This window comes from Gadus chalcogrammus, chromosome 23 (genome assembly GCF_026213295.1).
Source record: "Gadus chalcogrammus isolate NIFS_2021 chromosome 23, NIFS_Gcha_1.0, whole genome shotgun sequence".
Classification (NCBI taxonomy): domain Eukaryota; kingdom Metazoa; phylum Chordata; class Actinopteri; order Gadiformes; family Gadidae; genus Gadus; species Gadus chalcogrammus.
In genome coordinates, this window is record NC_079434.1 from 6,030,424 (window position 1) to 6,053,484 (window position 23,061).

Sequence of the window (23,061 nt, forward strand, 5' to 3'; positions counted from 1 at the left end):
GCCCCCATGAGTTTGGCTTGCCTCGAATATATTCGGCTTGCCTGCTGAATTTCTCTTTGAAATGAATCATTATTTCATCCACAGAGTTGTGTTCTTTCGGTACCACCTGCAGGCATTTCTCTCAGAATGATTCAAGCCATGGTCTGAGTTTCCAGAGTTTGTCTTTCATTTCGTCTCCGACCCCGTGAAGGTGTTTACAAAATGTAATGATGTCAACAGAGATTGGAATCTATTGCGTGACATCATATCCAACAGTGGGGTGCTGTGTGTCTGTCTCCTAAATACAGACATCAGCCCTTTGCATTATGCCCGTTTTCAGATGCATACCAATTTCCTTTGTATGGGTGTTTATAGATGTGCGAAAACATTTTTTAAACCTGTCCAGCAAATAAAAAATGTGATCAATGTATTCCACAATAACTAAGTATCTACAGGTTCAAGACATTCTACAATCACCCAAAATCTTTTTTAGATAATCTACTTACTTAAATCTTGACGAATCCAGTCCAATAAAAAAATAATTTGCGTGGTTTGCAGGTTGAGTGAGTTCGCCGGACCCAAGGTTTGTTGGACCACAGATTGTATTGGACCAAATGCGCTCTTTTTGTATCATAGACATAGACATATACAATTGATTAGACAACACTTTCGATTACATGCATGTGTAAGTAAGTAAGTAAGTAGGTAGGTAGATACTTTGTTCATCCCCTTGGGGAAATTCAGGTATCCAGTGCCAACAGGCAGTACAGTTGACAAACAACAAAGTGGACAAACAGTCAAAGTGAACAAAATAAGTAAATAAAAGTAAACAGAAAGTGAGCAATATTGCACATAATAAAAAAATCCATATAAAAAAAGATCCAGGAGGTAAATGCAAAAATAAATTGGCCTAGATAAATAAAGAAATACTGTGTATGTTGTGTATGTACCTTGATGCAAATCCAAGCGGTGAAGGGGAAGGTGACGAGGATGAAGAAGACAGAGACAGTCGTCAGCATCGTGGCGAACACGTCTGAGACAGCTTGGCTTTGAGCTTGGGCAGGGTGGATGGGAAGCATCACCACAACGTTACATTAACTCTACGGTTGAAGCTGCAACATCAATGAATGCAGTTTTGTATTGTACACGAGTTCTTGTACGTTGTAAGTAACTGTAATTAAAAAAAGGGGGAACTTTGTAATTTGACCGAGTATTAATAATAATTTTCCCTTTCCACTCGGCTACATTCATACGTAAAGAAAGTATTTGCTTTTTACCCCAATGCATTTCAGTGGACAACGATCGTAACGTTACTCTTTACATTTTGCATGCAGCCCCTATTGTGCAGTGGCTGTCTACACGTAGGCCTAAATGTTATATATATATATGTTATATATATAGGGATATTTGTCAACTTTGGGGTCACACATTTTTAACCTCTTCTCCTTTTGCTTCCTCTTTTTCACTTATTTTATGGTCCTTCTTCACTAAACCTCGAGTACGTTTCAATAGGCCTACTTTAAACACCAACCTACTCAAATGATGCATTTAATATGCAAAGTGAAACTGAAATCCTCAATAAAATGTGCAAAAGTTGTAACAATAAAATTTGTCAGATTTTTTGAGTTCCTTTATTCAAATTGAAAAGCTATAGCGTCCCCGTGATTTCAATGCACTTCGCCACGCTCCGTGTGTTGCGAAATTCAAATTACATTTAAATCCGCAAAACATGTTGCAAAACATGTTGCAAAACTTTTTGCAAAACGTTTTTTTTGCAATCAGCCAATCGCGTCTGGGTTGGAACTAGTCACATTCTCGTCAGACCAGCTGATCATCCACGACCTAACACTTTCTTTGCTATGCCTAGCATTGTGCCAGGTTTGACTGGGTTGATAGTGATAACAGGAAAATGGCGGAAAAGATGGTCGCGGAGCTGCTGCGGGAGGCCGCTGCAGCTCTAGTGAAGCAGCAGGATGCAGGGTACGAAAGAGCGACCAACATGCCTGCACCGGATAGGGTGCGCAAACCGGTGTTTCAGTTCAACTAGTGACAGTGTTAACTGGTGACCATCAGCCGAATGCGTCGCTTGTTGTCGTGGTGGCTACGGCAGCTGTTGGAATAGGTCCATGGTTGGAAATCGGAAAAAAGACTTGTAGCTGTCCTTCCAATGCCTCTTTGATTTGTTTTCAATAAAATGTCACAAACATACCCATCTCAATCGTATTTGGAGGCTAATTGGAGGAAATTTAAAATAAAGCAGCTCTGCCACTGTCTTTTTCGCCATTTTCACATTATTACTATATACGTCTACCCAGTCAAACCTGGCACAATGCTAGGCATAGAAAGGAAAGTGCCAAGCGCTAGGTCATGGATGATCAGCTGGTCTGACGAGGAAGTGATGTAGTTCCTGCCCCCACGCAATTGGCTGATACGTTTCGCAAAACGTTTTGCAAAATCTTTCGCAAAGCGTTTTGCATAATCTTTTGCAAAACGTTTTGCAAAATCTTTTGCAAAGTGTTTGGCGGATTGAAATGTAATTTGAATTTCGCAACACACGGAGCGTTGCCAAGTGCATTGCAATCACGGGGACACTATAGCTTTTCAATTTGAATAAAGGAACTCAAAAAATTTGACAATGTGACAAATTGAGGATTCCATTATCACTTTGCATATTAAAATACACTTTGAATAACGTATTTACAAATTGCATTATTAAATTGCATAATGAATTGTCAATTGCATAATGTAATGACTTATTGAATTGCAAATTGCATTTCCATTTGAATTGCAAATTGCATTGCCATTTGAATTTTGCTACATATATGCTTCCATATACACTTTTCTACGGAAGAGGATTAGGGCCACACATAAAAAAAATAATTAAATTCTGACTTTATTCTCTTATTCTTCTTTTTTATGAGTGGCCCTAATCCTCTTCCGTACTTTTCGTACTCAACGGCAGTACTCTTTATTGCGGGGGAGGAGCCGCGGCGGCAGTCGTGATCGTAATTTCCGGTTAGTGCACCACGGAGAATTCTATTTTTTGCACAACACTGACATCTGAAAATTAGCGCACTCACTCACTCACTCTCTCTCTCTCTCTCTCTCTCTCTCTCTCTCTCTCTCTCTCTCTCTCTCTCTCTCTCTCTCTCTCTCACACACAAAGTCAGACATGACGATTGGTCTTTCCTTTCCTTCTCAAACTACGTTACAATTGCATATTTCATCAGCCCGGTTTTCTAATTTTCTCGGGGGAGAAACCCCCGAACCACCTTTTAAAATGACTCTAGCTTCTGGGCTACAGCCCCGAATGTTTTCAATTGCTAGCGACGCTCCTACCCCAACTTATAATAGATTTCACCTCTTTCGATGCTTTTATCCTCCCCTTGGAAAAACCTAACATTAACAAACTTCTTCGCGAAAATGTTTAGTTTTCTTTGCATGAAAAATTATAATTTAAATCCACAAACAACATATGTGTAATCCGGGGCATATAAAGACTGGGACCAGAAAATAATGACTTTCTCTCCATTTAAACCCTTTCATATTGTTTTACCTCATAGGTTCCATGGGCTCTACCGGAAAGGGAGTGACTTCGCAACTCTATCAGCGGCGACGTTGACGTAGGCCTACGCTTTTGTCAACCAACAACAAACGGAGAGGACGCTGGCGCTGTCTGTTCGCCGCTTCTCCAAGCAATTTTTGGGCCAATTTTGGCCAATTTTATTTTAAAAAGTGATTTTTTGTGGACATATAATCTCTACTTGGTTCCCTGCAAGCTACATCAGCGACGAAAAGCAAGCTTATGGACTGTCTTTAGTTGTTCCAGTGTTATTGTGAAGAGCCGTGTAGCTCACTTGCTATTTTGGCGTCCCTAGCAACGGCTAAAAACAACGGCTAAAAACAAGTAGCCGATGTGACATTTTCCTGGTCACTGCTGGCGTTTTCGGTGATCCTGGTGAGGAATATGCCCTGGTCAACCTGCTAAGCTGTCTCTACTGTCTCGTGGATTCTCTGCACTGCCTCCCAGCTCTTCCCCAGATGCTTCGGGTCCGTACCTAGCTACTAACAGGCTAACATCACTCTGGCTGGTTCGATGTTGACGTACTTCGCCCCACAGCTGCTGAAGTACAACAATCGCTCCATCCCACCCTGTATTTCCACCATTAAGCAGCTAGGACTATTGCGTAGACCTCGATATATCCACAGAGGCTCAGGGAGAAACTTTATTTATGGCTAGCCTGCCGGCTTCATCACATCCATCAGGTCCGCTGAGACGGCTGAGGGCAAAAGACACAACATCGCGAGATCCCCGCACTCCCGGCTGGATAGATTTCATGGAGTGGATTCCAACGTGCGCAGAGTGGATTTTAAGGCTCTGCGACCTGTACAGAGAATAACCCCACAGTCACTGGTCAAATTTGAACTTTTCAACACTCAATCCTTCAATAATAAATCCAGCTTGATTGAAGAGCATATCAGGGAAAAAGGACTTGACTTCATGTGTCTAACAGAAACCTGGCACCAGCCAGAGGTTTACTCTGCCCTGAACGAAGCCTGTCCCCCAGGCTACAGTTACTTGGAGGCAGCCCTGGACGCGGTGGTGGCCTAGCTGTCATCCACAATCAGGACCTGGAATTGTCCCCCATGGTACTGCCTACAACTTCCTCCTGTGAATGTCTTGCATTCACATGCAAGCCCCCCCATCCCATGACTGTTCTACTCATATACAGGCCCCCAAAAACCAACTCTGCTTTCATCCCGGAAATGTCTGATCTCCTCACAACACTCTGTACTACCTCTGCCAATACCATCATTCTGGGTGATTTAAATATTCATGTTGACACCCCCTCATGCCAGCCCGCTGCTGATTTTCTTCAGCTGCTAGACTCCCTCAACCTTCAACAACATGTTGATGCCCCCACACACTCCAGAGGACACACAATTGACCTGGTCATCTCAAACTCCGCCCCCATCAGCAACCTACAGGTCTATGATCTTGGCGTCTTGGATCACAGAGTTGTGTCAATGGAGCTCCCTTTTCCTTCCTCCCACACCAAACCAAAGCGGCAGATCCACTTCAGGAATGTGAAAAATATCAACATGGATGCCCTGGCCCTGGACCTTCAACATCTCTCCTCTGGCTCAACTGACTCCCTCTCTGTTGCTGACTCAGTGGACTTATACAACCAGTCCCTGAGCAGTCTCCTGGATCTCCACGCCCCCTTAACATCGAGGTCAGTCTCCTTCTCGCGCTCCGCACCCTGGTACACCAGTGAACTACGTACAATGAAGGCGGCTGGGCGTGTCCTTGAGCGGCGACTCAAGGCCTCTGGTCTGACCGTTTACAAACAGGCATACAGGGAACACAGGAGGGCATATGTTGAAGCCCTGAATAATGCACGGTCCAGGTTCTATTCCACAATAATCAACAATAGCCCTGGTAACTCCAAACAGCTCTTTTCAACTATCAATCACCTTCTCAAACCCCCTTTACCATCCCAATCTGATGTCACCACGGAGAGGTGCAACATGCACATCAACTTTTTTAAACAAAAAGTGAATAACATCCGCTCACACCTCTCCACCACTACTGTCCTGCCCCTTCCAACTGCTGACCCACCGATTGACTCTGTCCAGACCCTCTGCTCCCTCTCCAGCATCACAAAGGAAGAGGTGGAGGACGTCATCAGGAAAATGAAGCCATCCACCTGTGCACTAGACCCCTTCCCTACAGCTCTGCTGAAGGCCAACATCTCTGCTGTCTCTCCACTCATCACCAATATCATTAACCACTCCCTCCTGGCCTACCCTTGATCCAGAAGTCCTCTCCAACTACAGGCCCATCTCAAATCTCCCATTTCTGTCAAAAGTTCTGGAAAAAACAGTTGCAGCACAACTCCAGGATCACCTCATACAACATCACTTGTTTGAAAAATTCCAGTCTGGTTTCCGCTATGGCCACAGTACAGAAACAGCCTTGGTCAGGGTCACAAATGACCTCCTGATGGCAGCAGACACCGGCTCCCCATCTCTCCTCATCCTCCTGGACTTAACAGCTGCTTTTGATACGGTTGACCACAATATTCTCCTTCACCGCCTGCAATACACCATTGGACTATCAGGAAATGTAAAGAACTGGTTCACCTCGTACCTCACTGACAGAACTGAGCACGTCGCCCTGGGCAAAGCAAAATCACACACCAACAACGTCACCTGCGGTGTCCCGCAGGGCTCGGTGTTGGGCCCCACACTGTTCTCACTGTACACGCTCCCCCTGGGTAGTGTCATTAGCAGGCATGGCTTATCTTACCACTGCTATGCTGATGATACACAGCTCTACATCAGGACAACCCCCACTTCTTCTGCCCCTCTGCCAACATCCACACTGACCACCTGCCTGGGGGAGATAGAGGCGTGGATGAAGCTCAACTTCCTACAACTTAACAGCCATAAAACGGAAGCCATCCTTGTTGGCACGCCACATCAGCTCCGCTCCGCCACCATCACCAATATCACCTTCTCTGGCCAAAACATCCCCCTTTCCACATCCGTCACCAACCTCGGTGTTAAAATGGACCCACAACTTAATTTTGACACCCACATCAAACACCTCTGTAAGACAGCATTATACCACCTCAGGAACATCGCCAAACTCCGCCAATCACTCACCCTGGCTGATGCAGAGAAGCTCGTCCATGCCTTTGTCTCCTCCAGGTTGGACTACTGCAATGCACTCCTCATTGGGATCCCTGGCAAGAGCATCCAGGGGCTCCAATACATTCAAAACAGTGCTGCCAGGGTCCTGATGAGGGTGCTCAAGCATGACCACATCACCCCCATCCTGAAATCACTGCACTGGCTCCCTGTCCCACTCAGAATTGAGTACAAGGTCTCCCTCCTCACCCACCAGTGCCTTTACGGACTTGCCCCCCTCTACCTTCAGGAACTCCTCACCCCCCCGACAACCTCACGTACACTCCGTTCAGGATCCACTCACACCCTCCAAACCCGACATACGAAGCTGTGCACCATGGGTGATTGGGCCTTTTCTGCTGCTGCCCCTAGACTATGGAACGCCCTCCCTGACCACCTGAGGGCTCCACAGACTACAGCTCTTTTTAAACGGAGTCTCAAAACCCATCTCTTTAAAAGAGCATTTAGCTAAACTTTCTTTGAGGTTCCCCCTTTTAATAGTTTTTTTTTCTCTGAAGCACTTTGAGATTCTTGAATATAAAGTGCATTATAAATAAAATGTATTATTATTATTATTATTATTATTTTGTGTCACCACTCAAAATGCGCTCCCGAGGAAACGCTCAGTCCGCACATCGTCCACCACTCCGACTTTGTTTCGGATGGCCATCGCCTTCTGTAGTAAGGTCGCTTGCTTGACTTTTTTTTGGCTTTCCTTATAACAGCATTGTAAGCCCTTGTGAAAAAACATAGATATAGATCATATAGTAGACCAATAATAAGATCGGATCAGAAGGATCACCGTTTGACCCTCCGCTTGCAGACCTCCACGTCACGTTGCTTAGCAACGACCCTGCAGGGCTGACCAGTAGTAATGTGTTAGTATTCACCTCTGTCATAACTTGTCATGTAGGCTACTCTCATAATTGAGATGTCTTGTAAATTAGTGGTACCCAAGCTTGGGGTCAGAAACAAAAATGGAGCCCCCTGATATGCATTTGGTCTATAGATATTTGATGATGCATTGAAGATATATATATTAGACGTTAAGGCGCCGCACAGACATAAAGGGTGACAAAGCCACACCAGACACACAGTCACAAACCATCGTTTCCTGTTCTGTATCTTGGCTTTACACGCTTTCAGATTCAGCGATCTCAATAGTCGGCTTCCTGTAAGAAAAGGAAGGAGGGTCCGAAGAGTTTCACAAAGCATCAGTTATGCGATTGGATCAGACCGTTGTTCGAGACTACAACGGTCCGCTATAGGAAGAGGAACAACCGGCTGTCCCGCAGAACCACCTCACTGACCGACCATCAAGACGGCTTGTAGAGAGAGAGCTTGTGCGTGTGTGTGTGAGAGAGAGAGAGAGAGAGAGAGACATAGACCATGGCTGTGGCGTGGCCTCGGTGCTACCACGGAGGGGTCACTAAGAAAGAGTGTGAGGTGCTCCTGGGGAAGAAGGCCAAGGAGGGAGCCTTCCTGCTCCGCGACAGCGAGACGGTGGATGGGGGGCTGTGCCTGTGTGTCTAGTGAGTACCTCCTGTAAGGCCATGTCCCCGTGGCTATACAGGGCTGCATTATATGTATTATATCATCATATGCTTATGTGTAATAATTGTGTGTTGTGTTTCATTGGGATGCCAATTGCTAATAATGCTGATATTTTAAATGCAAATTACATTATTATTATTATTTATTGCAAATATTATTATTTATTTTAATATATATTTGTTATTATTATTGTATACATTATTTTAATTGGATACATTCTGTGTTGGATTTATTTCTTGATTAAATTGCCATCTCAAAGGATCCATTGTGTATTTGATCTGCAGTAAACAGGACATTGTGTACACCTACAGAGTGATGACTTCTGGCCGACGCTACTCACTAATAGTAGGGCCGTGCACACACACACACACACACACACACACACACACACACACACACACACACACACACACACACACACACACACACACACACACACACACACACACACACACACACATAATGATAGATGCAATCCATACACTACCCATACACTTAAAGCCTAATGGGTTGCCCGGGTTTTCTCTGGCCCCTTTTGCAGTCAGCCGAAGGTGTGCCGAAGGTTTACTTTAGCAACCTGCAGGAGCTGATTGTCCACTATAGGAAGAAGGACCAGGGCTTAGCCACTCACCTGCGCTTCAGCGTCAGCAGAGTGACGCCCCCTCGCATCAAGCCCAAAGTGCTCCAGGACCTAGAGTCGGCCATGGAAACGGTGTATGAAAGTATGTATCTTGGTTGCAGCACATTCATTTTTTTATATACTGTATATATAAACCTGTGCTGCTATATCACTTCAGCAATCACTTATGTTCAACTGGTTTAAGCCTGTGCGTACTAACAGAATAACCCCTCCGTACATTGGTTCATTATATTGTTATTGTTTTGTTATTATCATGGTTGTTTTGTTATTAGTGTTTTAAGTGTCATCCTTAATATGTTTCCCTTAATAAGCCCACTTGTTTTATCAGTTTTAAATAATACTAATTTGAAATTCCCTTTGTGTTGATCTCTTTGTTTTGAAAACAGATTCCTATGCTACGTACGTCACCGTCTTGCCCTGAAGGAACTGTCGACACAAGGTTTAAATATCTCAAACTGCAGAAGCTGCAAAATTCTTCATTTTAGAGTTTCAGGATGCATAACGTAAATGGTTGTCTTCCCATGCTGCATCAGTTGCTTGTGGCTCCTTTTATTTCAAGAAATTAACTTAGCCATTACTTGTTTTTGTGTTTACATAACATTGATATTATATTAATATTGGTTGCTATATTGTAGAGGATGACTGGGACATCCGAATAGATATGAGGAGACAGTAGGTCATTTTCTGGAATGGGAACTGCGACTTCAATCTCTATAAAGCTCTTAAGTTCTTATAAGATATTTGTAAAACTTTCTTTTTCGCTATACGTCTCTTTATGCCTAATGCCTGAGTCTCTGGACTAAAAGGCAACTTTCTGTTTCTCTTTCTGTCTCTGTTTAGTGGCGCTGATTATTAATCATCTCTCGTTTAATTTCATGTGCTCTGTTGTTTGTTTTTTATATAGCCTAAGTATATATTAATATATTTCTCCCTATCTGTTATTTGTCTGATATTATTCCATTTATTATTAATGGTTTTGTATAAAGAACCTAATTTATAATAAAATAAATAAAATAAACACAAATGTAGAGGAGATAGGGCATTTGTTGCTGTTGCCCTGAAACAGCTTGCCACTGCATATTAAATTATCCCCCTCTAGCTATTTTTAAATCAAATCTTAAAACTCATCTCTACTCTATTGTCTTTAATTCAGTCTAACCTTTCTTTTACCTCATCTTTATCACATCTTTTATTCTTTTGATCCTGATTGTACATTGATTCATTGCATTGTGGCAACGTCTAGCCAACATTATCATTGTTATTAATGTCATTATTATAGTTATTGTTATTATCGTCGTCTCAAATGTATGATTGTTACTTGTTTTATTGTTGTTTGTTTTTTAAATATACTTTACAAATAAATGTACATTTACATTTACATAATATATAATATTAAATTCTCTTCTAGTCTCGCCTACTCTTTAAAAGTGCATTTTATCTGGAAAACCCCATTTGGTTTTGCGCTCCAAGACTAAAAGCAAGAAGTACAACCAATCGTGAATTTTATATTTCCTCTTTTTGAGTTTTGGAGGTTTTGACTTGTATTTCACTTTAAATCTCAACGATTTGAATTTGCTTCTCTAATTTACCATCAGGGAATCAACACTGAATTATATAATGTGCAATGTTATATAAATTAGATTGTTTGTTTTGTATTGGATGATTGCATCAGGTTAGAAGTTAGGCTGCTTATGCATAGTTTAGTTGTGTATCTGACTGTACAAAGAAGAGCAGTGCAACAGGACATGGGCGAAAAATTATTTCTTGAATCCAAAAATACAGACAAATCGAATGATTTAAAATGAATAAAAACAAAAACAAGACAATATATACATGCATCTGTCTGCAAATGTATGCTGCACAATAGTTTCCAAAGTGTTCCAAAAACTCTCACTGCCCTCTCCTGGTTAGTCTTTTGTGATGCCTGATTACGTCATGGTCACGTGTCCTAATAGACATGGTGTTTAGGGGGGGGAGCGCATATATCATTTTCAGTAAGTATGTGAGTAAATAAGAATAAATAATCCAACTCACTTAATATGTTTGAAAGAATAGATATTATTTATTGTTCACCTTGCACTTTTAGGCAACATATACCAAATTGTGTACGTTATGCCAATTGGTATACGTTATACCTCCCCTGCTGGGTACCATGGACCCGTCCACCTCTGTTCGAAGTTGAAAGCGGGAGGAAGCCGCTGCTGCTGTTGTGTTCCCTGACAAAATGCATAGCAAGATAAACAAGCCGTAAAGCGTTGACAGACTATTACAAGACTGCCATATTGAATACTTACGTTTTCCTAAACATTGACACAGGTAATATTATGAAATTTGACTTAATCCAGCTGGTAAACAGGGTGAATAACGGCAACTAGCATTTATGTTAGCAGTAACAGTATCGTAGCTTCACGTTCGATTCAGAGATAATGTAAGGTACGACTTGCATTGCATAGTTGTATAAAGAGCACAACAAATATGGGCAGTGCCCCGTGACAAATAATTTATGCACATTTCTTTTCTGTGCTCTGTTTTGAATGATAGTGTAACTGATTTGTATTCTATGTATTTATCTATACAATGTCTTGTTGCATTTTAGCTTGTGTTTTTTGCTTGTTTATGTGTCTTGTCTGTACTACCGCTGCTGGAATTTTGAATTTCCCTGAAGGAGCATTCCCAAGGGATCAATAAAGTGTCTGTCTATCTATCTATCTATCTATCTATCTATCTATCTATCTATCTATCTATCTATCTATCTATCTATCTATCTATCTATCTATCTATCTATCTATCTATCTATCTATCTATCTATCTATCTATCTATCTATCTATCTATCTATCTATCTATAAATAAAAGTACTTTTTTGATTTGATGACATCTGTTTTGCCTCGAGGATGGACATGACTATGTGCTTGAAGTCGCTGCTCCTGGCCATCCAGCAGCACCGAGACTGCATGTCCACCCAGACCACTGCCAAGCTCCAGAAACAAGTGGAGGTGAATGCTGCGCCACTTCTTTAGTTTGTTTCTCTGTGTCTTATAACTGTTCCTTTCAGAGTTTAAACCGCTCCCGTCTCTCTCTGTCTCCCTGGGTGTCTTCAGGAGTTGTCCGGCTTAAAATGCGACCAGCTGCTGTCGTCTGGCAAGATGCTGCCCAGTGAGTGTGTGAGTGGTCTGGTGGAGGTCGCAGGAAACCCAAACAGCAGTCCTGTCCTCGTAGGCACCATCGTCGCTCTGCTGGCACAATTAGGTTAGCGCCGCATGCCCACATCCTTCCTCCCACTGTCTCTATGTCTCTATTACTATTGAGTTATTTAGCCAATGTTGTTCCAAAAAGGGACATACACTATGTGACGATTTCAACCTGCCGCTCTGTTAAAGCCCATGACGAGGACAGCCGAGAGATGCTCCACAGTAGCTACAACCTGACCAGCACGCTGGCCTCCGTCATCCATCAGCACAGCGCAACACCTGGCGAGCCGCTGGTATTACAGGTAGGTCAATACGTCGAGCACATATATGGGTTGCCTACAGTTATAAATGACATGGTGTTTGATGTATGGGTTGTCTATGTGTATAAGTTCTTAGTATTTCATGAGTGGTATATAATCGAGTATCATGGGTTTCTCAGTGTCTACAGGTTCTGCAGAAGCTTACGTACAACACGCGCGTATTCCACTCCACAAACTACATTCACGAGCTCATAGCCTTTCTCATGACCAACATGTAAGTTACACTCAAAAATCTTTTTTTCATTCAAATCATGTTAGAATCGTTAATGAAAAAAGCTTATCTTTACGTTTAGAAATAAAAAATGGTCCCCCCCCTCCCCCCCCCCCCCCCCCCCCCCCCCCCCCCCCCCCCCCCCTTCTAATCCCCACAGCCAGTCTCATAATGACGACATCACAATGCCGTGCTTGGGCCTCATGGCTAACCTGTGTCGATACAACCACTCTATTCAGGGCCACATAAAGTCTCTGGTAAGATTGCTCTGCCTTGACCACACTATGGTTGCGTTCGAGGAGTGCGCGGGTTGGGTTAGAAATACATTCACGACATTTTGTTCTGAATGCCACAGTGTGTGTTTATGTCGTATAATGGTGGCACGCTCTTCCTTGCAGGACAACGTGAAGGCGTTCTACCGCACGCTGGTGAACTTCCTGGCTCACAACAGTCTGACAGTGGTGGTGTTCACCCTTTCCATACTGGCCGGCCTCACGCTCAACGACAAAGTGGGAGAGAAGGTAGGGGACATTCTCATCTGGTCATTGCCCTGCTTTAGATGCAATGGGTGTTAAGCCAGACCAACCAGTATTTGCTGTATAAGATTCCCGATTTCTTCTTCTTTAGACACGTATGGGTCACTGAGTCAAAACAATAAACCAATTTGCAGCAACTTACAGCAAGTTACAAAATAGAAATCTAATTGCAATGAGAGCAGGTCTGATTAGATACAGTGCAGTTTTACAGGTAAATACATTTTCTTTGAGAGATGTTAATGGCAGTGGTAGTAAAGAAATGTTGATAGATGATAGTTCTGTTCAATGCAGTCCGTAACATTCAACCACTGATAATATGGATAACATGTTTTGGGATTCTTGCTATTACTAGCACTCCTGCGTATTGTCAATCAAATTCTTCAGTATCCAATCACAGCCCTACGCTTCTGCTGACTTTTTAAAGAAGAAATGAAAACTATTCTTTAACTTTGAGTATTAAGCAAAATTGTTTGAGATAATCACAGCATGTTACTGCATATTTGTGGTTCACTGCATGCTATTTCAAATTACTTTATTGTCAGTTTTATTTTATATCCAATGACCATCTGTCACTGTCATAGAGTTTGTATTATGTAAATTCATCTTGGTCTCCTCTTCTCATCTTTCAGCTGTTTGATGCCAAAAACATCCACCAGACATTCCAGCTTGTCTTTAACATCATCGTCAATGGTGACGGCACTCTGACCCGGAAGTACTCTGTTGACCTCTTGGTTGACCTATTAAAGAGCCCCAAGATTGCAGATTACCTGACCAGGTATGCCCACGTCACTCGCACAGACTTACCATTGTGTTTAACTTAATCTTTCAGTTGCTATAGGAACGGTCTATAACTGAAAGAGATATATCTTTAGGATGCTTCTCAAGCCAAGAGTTCACATTCTCTTTTCTTGTTATTGTGGATCAGAAAAGGGAAGCCTTATTTCCTTTGGGGCCCTGTTTTACCAAATACAATGCTTTATCTCCTATCTCCAAAAGTAAGCCTCTCTTCAAAGTATAGCCATGAATGAATTAAGGGGAAAGGAGAGGGTAACTACGCAATCAAACGTGTTAAGTAAAATAGTACTTGTCCGGATTTGAGACAATGACTGGGAGGTAATCCAAGGAGTATATCTCCGGATACTATTCCATAGCTACAGTATACAGAATCAATAATGATTGGATGTTTGCTCTGTGCAGGTATGAGCATTTCTCAGCCTGTGTGTCTCAGGTGATGGGGCTTCTCCATGGAAAGGAGCCCGACTCGGCAGCCAAGGTGGGTGTGTGTGTGTGTGTGTGTGTGTGTGTGTGTGTGTGTGTGTGTGTGTGTGTGTGTGTGTGTGTGTGTGTGTGTGTGTGTGTGTGTGTGTGTGTGTGTGTGTGTGTGTGTGTGAGAAAGATAAACAGGATATAAAAATTGAGTCACATGCATTACCATCGCACCTCATCCAAATCTGTAGGTGACTCTTGCTGGTTCAATTCAAACTCAACCATCACAGTGCTTTGTGCTCAAAGTGGAGGCTGACTTGCATTTGATCAATCCCAGTTTCGGTTTACTTCTGCATGATTCTTTTTCAATAAAAAAAAACACAAGACGCAGTGGCTGATGCATGAAAAAGGATGTGACCCTGCTGTGTGCCTGCATGCCTGCGTCTCTCTCTAGGTCTTGGAACTGCTGCTGGCGGTGTGCAGCGTCTCGGGGCTGCGGGCGCTGCTCTGCGGCGTGGTCTTCCAGCCCGCGGGGCCCCGGCTCAGGGCCGGCCTCGGGCGTCGCCCGGGGGCGGGGCGCGACGGGGGCCCAAAGCCGGAGCAGCCCGGGCTGAGCCTGCTGAGGTGGCTGAGCGGTCCCCTGGAGTCGGCCGAGTCGTGCTCCCTGAAGGCCCTGCAGCTGCTCAGCGAGCTCCTCGAGGTACGGTGGCCCTGCTGGGACACACCAGTGCAGCGCTGATCTGACCGTTACCACTTTGACCCGTTCAGATATTTCCTAGCCTTTTCAGCTTCTCAGGGGGGAGGACAGTTTAGTGAGAATCATAGGGCCGGTCTTACTTTATTGCGCTATGCTGATATAGAGGACATTTATTTAAATGGTACCCCTTGCAAAACTCTGTATACTATGTACTATGATCAGATCTAATTTATATTGTGCATTTCGCAATGGGTTGAGATGATTTTTGAGAAGCGCTGTTAATGTTATGAGTCATATAAGTACTCAGAACCCTTTTAACGAGTTTCTATTCTGAGGCTACTTAAAGTGCAAATTTTCGAGAAGCGGAAGTTGAGTTGGCCCGATAATGTTTGTCACGGGCTGTTTGTATCTGTGTGTGTGTGTGTGTGTGTGTGTGTGTGTAGGAGGCGCTGGCGGGGGACAGCGTGTCGCCGTGCGTGCTGAGCTTCGTGGAGATGCTGCTGCCCGCGCTGCTGGAGCTGCTGAAGGGGCTCCGCTTGGCACAGGGCGACGCCCAGCTCCGGAGGCACTGCCTCCGGATCACCCACGTCACCCACCTGCTCATCCATATCCTCCACGCCTCCGCCGGCCCCCCTGTCTCTCTCCGTCTCACTCTGTCTCACCCCGTCTCACTGTGTCTCTTTGCGTCTCATTTTGTCTCACTCCGTCTCACGTGCAGCGTCTGGGTCGTGGGAAAACCACACATTTCTCTGAAGGTCTGATGGCGTGAATAAACACTGATGGCTATCTGGTGGTTTTCTGGTGGTTAGGCCAGACGCCAGATGCCAAACAGGAAGTCCCCGATCCTCTTTGGCTTGATCGGGGACGACATGAAAATGCATAATGTAACAAAGTTACCAGAGTTAGGATATTATTTTATATATATATATATATATATATATATATATATATATATATATATATAAAATGTCTCTATCAACCTTATTTTTTATTACTAATTTTGTTATTTATTTATATATATAATTCTATGTGACATTCGTCTAAATGTACAGGTTTAATCTACATTTGGAGGAAGACAGAGGTTAGAAAGAGGGTTTGTGTTTGAAGCCTTGACTTAGCCTCCACTCCTGTGTGGTGAAGACCAGACCAGGGCACTGGTCTCTCGTCAGGTGGGCGCACAGCTCTGTCTCTCGCAGGTGGAGTCCCTCCTGGCTTGTTGTCAGGACAACAGCCCCCTCACAAGCCAGCCCCATGGTTCCGATGGTGACCATGTGTGAGTAGTTCAACCAAGGTTTTGATTTATTGAAATACGATTTATTATGCGTGTGTGTGATGTTGAAACAGACATGAATGTGGTGTGAGTGGGTGGTTGGTGTTAAACCAGGTGTGTGTGTGTGTGGTGTTGAACCAGGTGTGTTTGGTGTTGAACCAGCTGTGTGTGGTGTTAAACCAGCTGTGTGTGTGTGTGTGTGTGTGTGTGTGTGTTGTGGTGTTTTCAGCCAGGTGTTTGCGGAGGCGGTGCTGAAGACTCTAGACCTGATGAGTAAGCTCCGGGGCCAGGTGAAGGACATGGAGACCAGCTTCTACAGGATGCTGCAGGTACGCCCACGAACACCACAGAGGAACACATGCATTCAATCAGCTTCTGTTTCAGTTTAAAAGGACAGGCAGACTTTCAGCTAAAACACTGCAACACTGTTTAGTAATGTTAACATAATGGAAACTGTAATCTTTAATATACTTCTTATTATGTTATTAAGGGTTATGAACATGTGCATTAAGGATCAGTTAATGATGTTCTATGAAACCCGTTGCAAGCAAATCTTCTGTCAGTTCATCTCCATCTGTTCCTTCAGGCTGATTTAATGGGAGGGGTCTATTTTCCTTCATGGCTATTCTTCAAGCGTGTGACCAATTACGTCACACTCACCTTGCCGAGCCCACTTGCCAAGGCCACTCACAGTACGATGACGGTGCCCATTGACGGGTTACTATATCTGGGACATAGTATATATCCCAGACATGAGTATCTTGGATATTTTCCAGATATTTTGTAGATCTGTACTAGATACATCCCTCTTTGATATTCACGGTTTTGGGATCCTGTTGTCCATCACTTTAAATATTGGGAATATTTAAATTGACCCAACCAATTAATTGTTATTGACCCGTTACACTCTTACTGTGTGTGTGTGTGTGTGTGTGTGTGTGTGTGTGTGTGTGTGTGTGTGTGTGTGTGTGTGTTCAGGACCAGCGGATGGTGAGTCCGTTCTCGGTGGCGCTGACGTCCCACCACAGGGACACGGTGCAGACAGGACTGGCGCTGCTGGTGGAGGCCACGCCCCTCCCAGACTTCCCCTCCCTCATGTGAGTCCCATTACAGCCGCCGCTATGAAACCAGAGGATGGTTTTCTCCCCTTGAACGACCCCCAAGTCCACAGTTATATTATTCTTCTGTTTATCTGTTTATTCCTCATAAATATCGCTGTAAGTAATAATTATTTGTAATGTTTATAAGTTTCAGTTTGTAGAATTAAGTAGCAACTAGCGCTGAGCTAACACGTACCTGAACCCCCCCCCCCCCCCCCCCCGTGTTACAGAATCCAGACCAATTTAATATAATCCGCCTATTCAGCAAGTGTTTGGTCAGTAACATAGGTACAAGGTTAAATGAGAAAAAATGAGATGGGATTCATGCTTGACCTGTATTTATGGTGACATTGAGATGGGAGGAGAGTGCTAACTGAGAAAATAGACCGAAATGACAACTCGCTTACAATGCCTTTTAACATGGCTTCCTCTCATCACTAAGTTATATTTTTTTATGACAGTTTATTGGAAAAGGGGAGAGCTTTCAACCCTTAATATGACCTCATGTTTGTCCTTTCCATTTTTAAAGCCTCCAACAGGCACGTCTTACAAGTGTTTTAATTAGCATTGTCAAATCCAATCCAGGATATCCAATCACAGTTCTTCCTACTCTAGTCTAGGGGAGAGCATCGCAGCCAACAACGCCTACCGTCAGAGGGAGCTGGAGCTGTCTGTAAAGCGCGTGGCAGTGGAGGAAGTCCCGCCCACCAGAAGCTTCACCCTCTCCGACTCCTCCAACAGCTCCAGCAAGAGTGTCAACAGCCTGATAGAGAAGATACAGAACGGCTTTGAGGTGTGTGTGTGTGTCTGACCTTCCTAAATAGCTGCTGTGATTCATCACGTTAAGTATGCTAATATTAGGTGTGATGTCAGGCCAAATCTACCTTCTAAAACCTTTTAGTATTTGTTTTATTCTCCTTATTTATTATTTTGATTATAGTTTATAAGGTATAGTTATTTATTGTTAATTAAGGCTACAAAACGGGATGCTTTGAAGTCTGCATTTTTATATCACAACTCAAAGATGACAGTCATTGCACAGCCCTGCTCGGCCTGTATATGTTTCATACATGTGCGAGTGGGGGGAATATTTCCTTTTTGATTTATGAGTTAAATAGAGCAGTCGTGGCTTGTGTTGCGTATGGATGTAATGTGTGTATGTGTGTGTGAAGCTGCAGGAACCGGGTGAGGACGTGCGAGTATCGGAGATCATCGACGTGTACGAGCAGAAGCTGTCTGCCCTCGCGGTGAGTGACTCTATATTAACATCGGGAATACAGGTGATAATACAATGATGATGAGAGTTAGCAGGGCTGTATTTTTGCACTCGCTTCCCTATAGGACAAAATTGTATTGTGGATGCTCAAAGTCCAAAAAGTTATTTGGCTTCAGCCGTGTGCTTTAGGCATGTATTTTACCGTTGCTACACTTAAATATCCATTTTTATACATTCAGTTTTTATTAGTATTTATGGCGTCTTACCAACAGCTCCCTGTCCTCATTGTTGTTGTCTAATGGCGGCTGGTGCCTGGTGTGTCCCCAGGCCAAGGAGAGCCGTCTGCAGGACCTGCTGGAGGCCAAGGCCCTGGCTCTGTCCCAGGCCGACCGCCTCATCGCCCAGAACCGCCAGCAGAAGGCCCAGGCCGAGGCTGAGGTACCCCCCCCCTCCCAGACCTGTAGAGACACCCCAGGGCTCTGTTTGAGGTCATGAAACCTTCTGATCCAGAAACAATAGGAGCCACCTTTCTTGCACAATGTGTTTTAATGGGCCTGATTCATATTATGAAAATAACCCTTTTAGAGTTTTATCTACATGACGATAATCTTACATGATTACGAATCTCACTTGACTTTCAAAGCCTTTTTTCCCTCCTATTACTATTTGTTTATCATCGATTTTCTTTTGCGCATTGGTTATTTTTCTCTTCTATTTCTTTATTTACGTCTCCATTTTAATTTTTTGAAAAAACAACAACAACCGTCAACACATCAACACCCAATTATGCACGAAACGTCAACACGTTATCCCCGTCCTCTCAAATCACTGGCCGTGGGCTGGCGTCCCAGTCCAATATTGAGCCTGCGCCCGGCCCCTCACCCCTCCTTCCCCCCGCAGGCCCGCCAGCTGGGCTCGCTGCTGAAGGAGGCGGCGCGGCGGCGCGAGCAGCTGCAGGCGGAGCTGGGCTCCCAGGTGCAGGAGGTGGAGCGCTCCCGGGCCGACACTCAGGAGCTGCTGCAGCACAACGGGCGGCTGCAGCAGGACTCCCTGGAGCACCAGGCCCTGAAGGGCGCCTACAACACGCTGCTCAGCAGGTCACACGCACACACACACCACACGCACACGCGCATCTGCACTAACCCTAACCCTAACCCTGGAGCACCAGGCCCTGAAGGGCGCCTACAACACGCTGCTCAGCAGGTCACACGCACACACACACCACACGCACACGCGCATCTGCACTAACCCTAACCCTAACCCTGGAGCACCAGGCCCTGAAGGGCGCCTACAACACGCTGCTCAGCAGGTCGCACGCACACACACACCACACGCACACGCACACACGCATCTGCACACACGCATCTGCACACTCTGTCACACACACGTACACACTCACTCACTCAGTGTTTTCCATGTTTATATGTAATGCTCTACTGTTGCTGTTGACCTGTATTCTGTTACACACTGTTTAAAGACGTGCTATTCAAATAAAAATGAATTACATGCACACACACACACTCCCTCTCACAAACATGCATGCACACGCACACACTCACTCCCTCACTCACAGATCTTTCTTGTGTACACGGAACGATCTGTTTTTTCATTTTCCATTGTTTAAAAGGTTTTGTGGAATAAAAAAACAGATTTCCTTACTTACACATGTGCACTCACGTCTTGCACACAAACACGTAGATGAGATGAAAGGAGACGTATGATCTCGTGTCTCCCTGTCCTGGTTGGCTGTGCAGGTTCAGCGAGGCGGAGCAGCAGCTGAAGGACCTGCACACGTCTCAGGCCTCCCTCACCAAGCAGACGGACGCCCTGAGGAGAAGCCACGAGGCCCTACGCCTGCAGCACGAAAAGTGGGACACACACACACGCACACGCACACACAAATATATCACAATCACAGATATATCACAATCACAAATATACCACGACGCCTTAAACAAATGTAAATCAATTTTTTAAAACAAAGCAGTGTAAATTGTCCTCAGTCCGGTCTAAAAGGTGTGTCGACCGAGTGGTTAAACACGGGTTGAATACTAAAGTAACTGAACTTGCATTATGATGAATATTCTCTTTCTGGTTGAGACCTCGGATACTTTCAATGATGAAATTTTTTTCCATTCATATTTAAGCTTCTGTCTATTTGTCTCTGTCTCGCTCTTTCTCTCTTTCTCTGCCATTCTCATCTTTCTCTCTCTGTCTCTTTCGTTCTCTTGTTCATCTCTATCTTTGTCCGTCCGCTGTCTGTCCCTCTCTCTCTATCATCTGTCTCTCAGGACGGTGTCGGTGCTGGAGGAAAGAGAGTCCAAGGTCAAATCCCTCCAGTCAGATCTTCAGCAGCGTGGCGATGACATCACGGGTACGATATAAAGCGTTACGATGTCTCCCCCTACGAGATGCCATTCCCACCTGCAACATACCATCTAGGCCAGAGACCCCAAGCCCCTAAAATGATATGTTGACGCAATATCTTAACCAATACTCTGTTATGATTATTTGGGATGTCCTAAAAGGCTCATGTAAAAAATGTTAAAAGATACTTAATTTGAAGACCACTTGGAGGACCGCTGTTCTAAGGTCGTTACGGTATATACTGGTCTGAACGACTTGATGAGGTAAGCTCAGTGCACAGCTCTGCATAGATCCACATGGGGACTCCGGTGCTGAGCTCAGAGAGGTTTACTCGTCCGGCCATCGACCGGCCAAAGGGGCGCCAATTTAACAAGTAGCCACGTGGATCTTCGCCGTTCGTGGCCAAACGTGTAGGCCTCAGTGGGGTGAAGCGGCCCTAACTCTCTCCCCACGGTGTGTGTGTGTGTGTGTGTCCAGCCCTGCGGGAGCAGTTGAAGGCGGGGGAGGTGCAGGCGAAGGAGAAGGAGCGGGAGCGGAGGGAGCTGGAGGAGACAGTGGACATGCTCAGGAAGGAGCTCAACAAGACGGAGCAGGCCAGGAAGGACGCCAACATCAGGGTGAGTGGACACACAGTCAAAGGGCAAAGTAGCAGGTGATGAGATGAATGCTGAAAAGGCAAGGGTTTCTATTTTATGATGGAGTTGTTTTATCCAAAGTGGCTTCATGTTGGTGTCATTAAGGAGCAGGTCAGGATTAGGCGTCTTGCGCTCAGAATGCCTACAAATAGGCTACAGGATCGAAGCCCCAGAATTTATTGTGTTGTGAACGAGTACCTCTTACGAAAAATGGTGTGACAGGTTTACAATATTGTAGATTTCATCAAGTCCTTCTTGCGCAGTGAGGGTTTAGCATTCATGTTTGCTTAGGTGTCCGCAGCAGATTACTTAACACGTCTGTGTAAATCAGGTCAACAGTCGGGCAATGATGATTTGAAGACTGACTCTCTCTTTAAACTATGCAGACATGTGTAGCCTCCAAAGGATACAGCACTTTGCCTCTTGGATGGGATTTCTCTCTTGCCCAAAGCAGGGACTACCATAAAACAAGAGGAATGATTTAAGCGGGGAGTTATACATGTTATGTTTATCCAAACAATGGCTTAGTTGTTCCTGATACTCCACATATTTTAACGTGCACCGTTGCATTCAAAACACACACTAAAGTAGGGCTTGACAATTGATTGACTATTTAAATTGTGTTTTTGGTCTCTGAGATGAACCTATTTAGAAAAATCGCAATTAGTTAATTTAACTTTTTATTTACTCATTGTAAAACAAATACATCTGATTTTGTGCACCCTATACACTAAAATCTAATTACAAATTGTTATATCATCACCTGCATATCATCACCTGCTGAATTGTAGTTTTTTTGATGTACAGTAGGAGCCACTTGATATTAATTTAATCTACAATATTTCAAACACATTAATAATCGCAATCACCACTTTGACACAATTGTGCAGCCCTACACTAAAGGGATGAATAGTCGATGACATGCTGTTTAGGAGTCATCCAAGTTTGCATCAAGGCCCCATATTGGAGCCTGGGCCTTTGCTAACCCCTAATCCCCTCGTCAGGCCTCCTCTCTGGAGCTGCAGAAGGACCAGGTGGCGGTCAAGCTGAAGCAGAAGGAGGACGAGTTGAACAAGCACTCGGCCATGATCGCCATGATCCACAGCCTGAGCAGCGGCAAGACCAAGAACGACGTCAACCTGTCGCTCTGAGAGCCTCAAACTCTGCCACGCAGATTTTTAATAACATGGACACATTTTAAAAATTTAAAGATTGAAATTGACCTTTTTAGGTACAAGCCCTCTATTCATTATCTGTATTATACTGTAAGGCAATTTACCAATTTTAATTTACCACTTTGTTTCAATGTAATGTTTCAGCGGTCATGTCCTTTTAAATGTTTTTTTATTTGATTAATAAATTATTTAGCTCCATTGGTTTTGTGTTGCTTTAGCATAATGGAAATTTGTTTTGAAGTTTACATGGTGTGGGTGTCGGTGTGGGTG

General features: G+C 44.2%; 2 protein-coding genes across 2 annotated transcripts; both read left to right on the forward strand.

The window, feature by feature from the left end:
- Positions 1-7,876: 7,876 nt before the first annotated feature.
- On the forward strand, positions 7,877-10,996 carry si:ch73-264p11.1 (uncharacterized protein LOC100000923 homolog). The gene is made up of 4 exons (XM_056584096.1): positions 7,877-8,207; positions 8,514-8,574; positions 8,771-8,951; positions 9,256-10,996. Exons 1-4 carry the CDS (start codon positions 8,065-8,067, stop codon positions 9,288-9,290), a joined length of 420 nt encoding a protein of 139 aa, XP_056440071.1. The 5' UTR covers positions 7,877-8,064; the 3' UTR covers positions 9,291-10,996.
- Positions 10,997-11,028: 32 nt separating this feature from the next.
- Positions 11,029-22,983, forward strand: cip2a (cellular inhibitor of PP2A). Its single transcript, XM_056584093.1, has 22 exons — positions 11,029-11,185; positions 11,761-11,863; positions 11,969-12,116; positions 12,248-12,360; positions 12,498-12,592; positions 12,750-12,846; positions 12,988-13,110; positions 13,755-13,900; positions 14,323-14,398; positions 14,786-15,031; positions 15,472-15,633; positions 16,153-16,301; positions 16,528-16,627; positions 17,277-17,395; positions 18,014-18,191; positions 18,571-18,645; positions 18,942-19,052; positions 19,515-19,711; positions 20,369-20,482; positions 20,906-20,988; positions 21,459-21,598; positions 22,621-22,983. Exons 2-22 carry the CDS (start codon positions 11,762-11,764, stop codon positions 22,765-22,767), a joined length of 2,721 nt encoding a protein of 906 aa, XP_056440068.1. The 5' UTR covers positions 11,029-11,185; position 11,761; the 3' UTR covers positions 22,768-22,983.
- Positions 22,984-23,061: the final 78 nt, after the last annotated feature.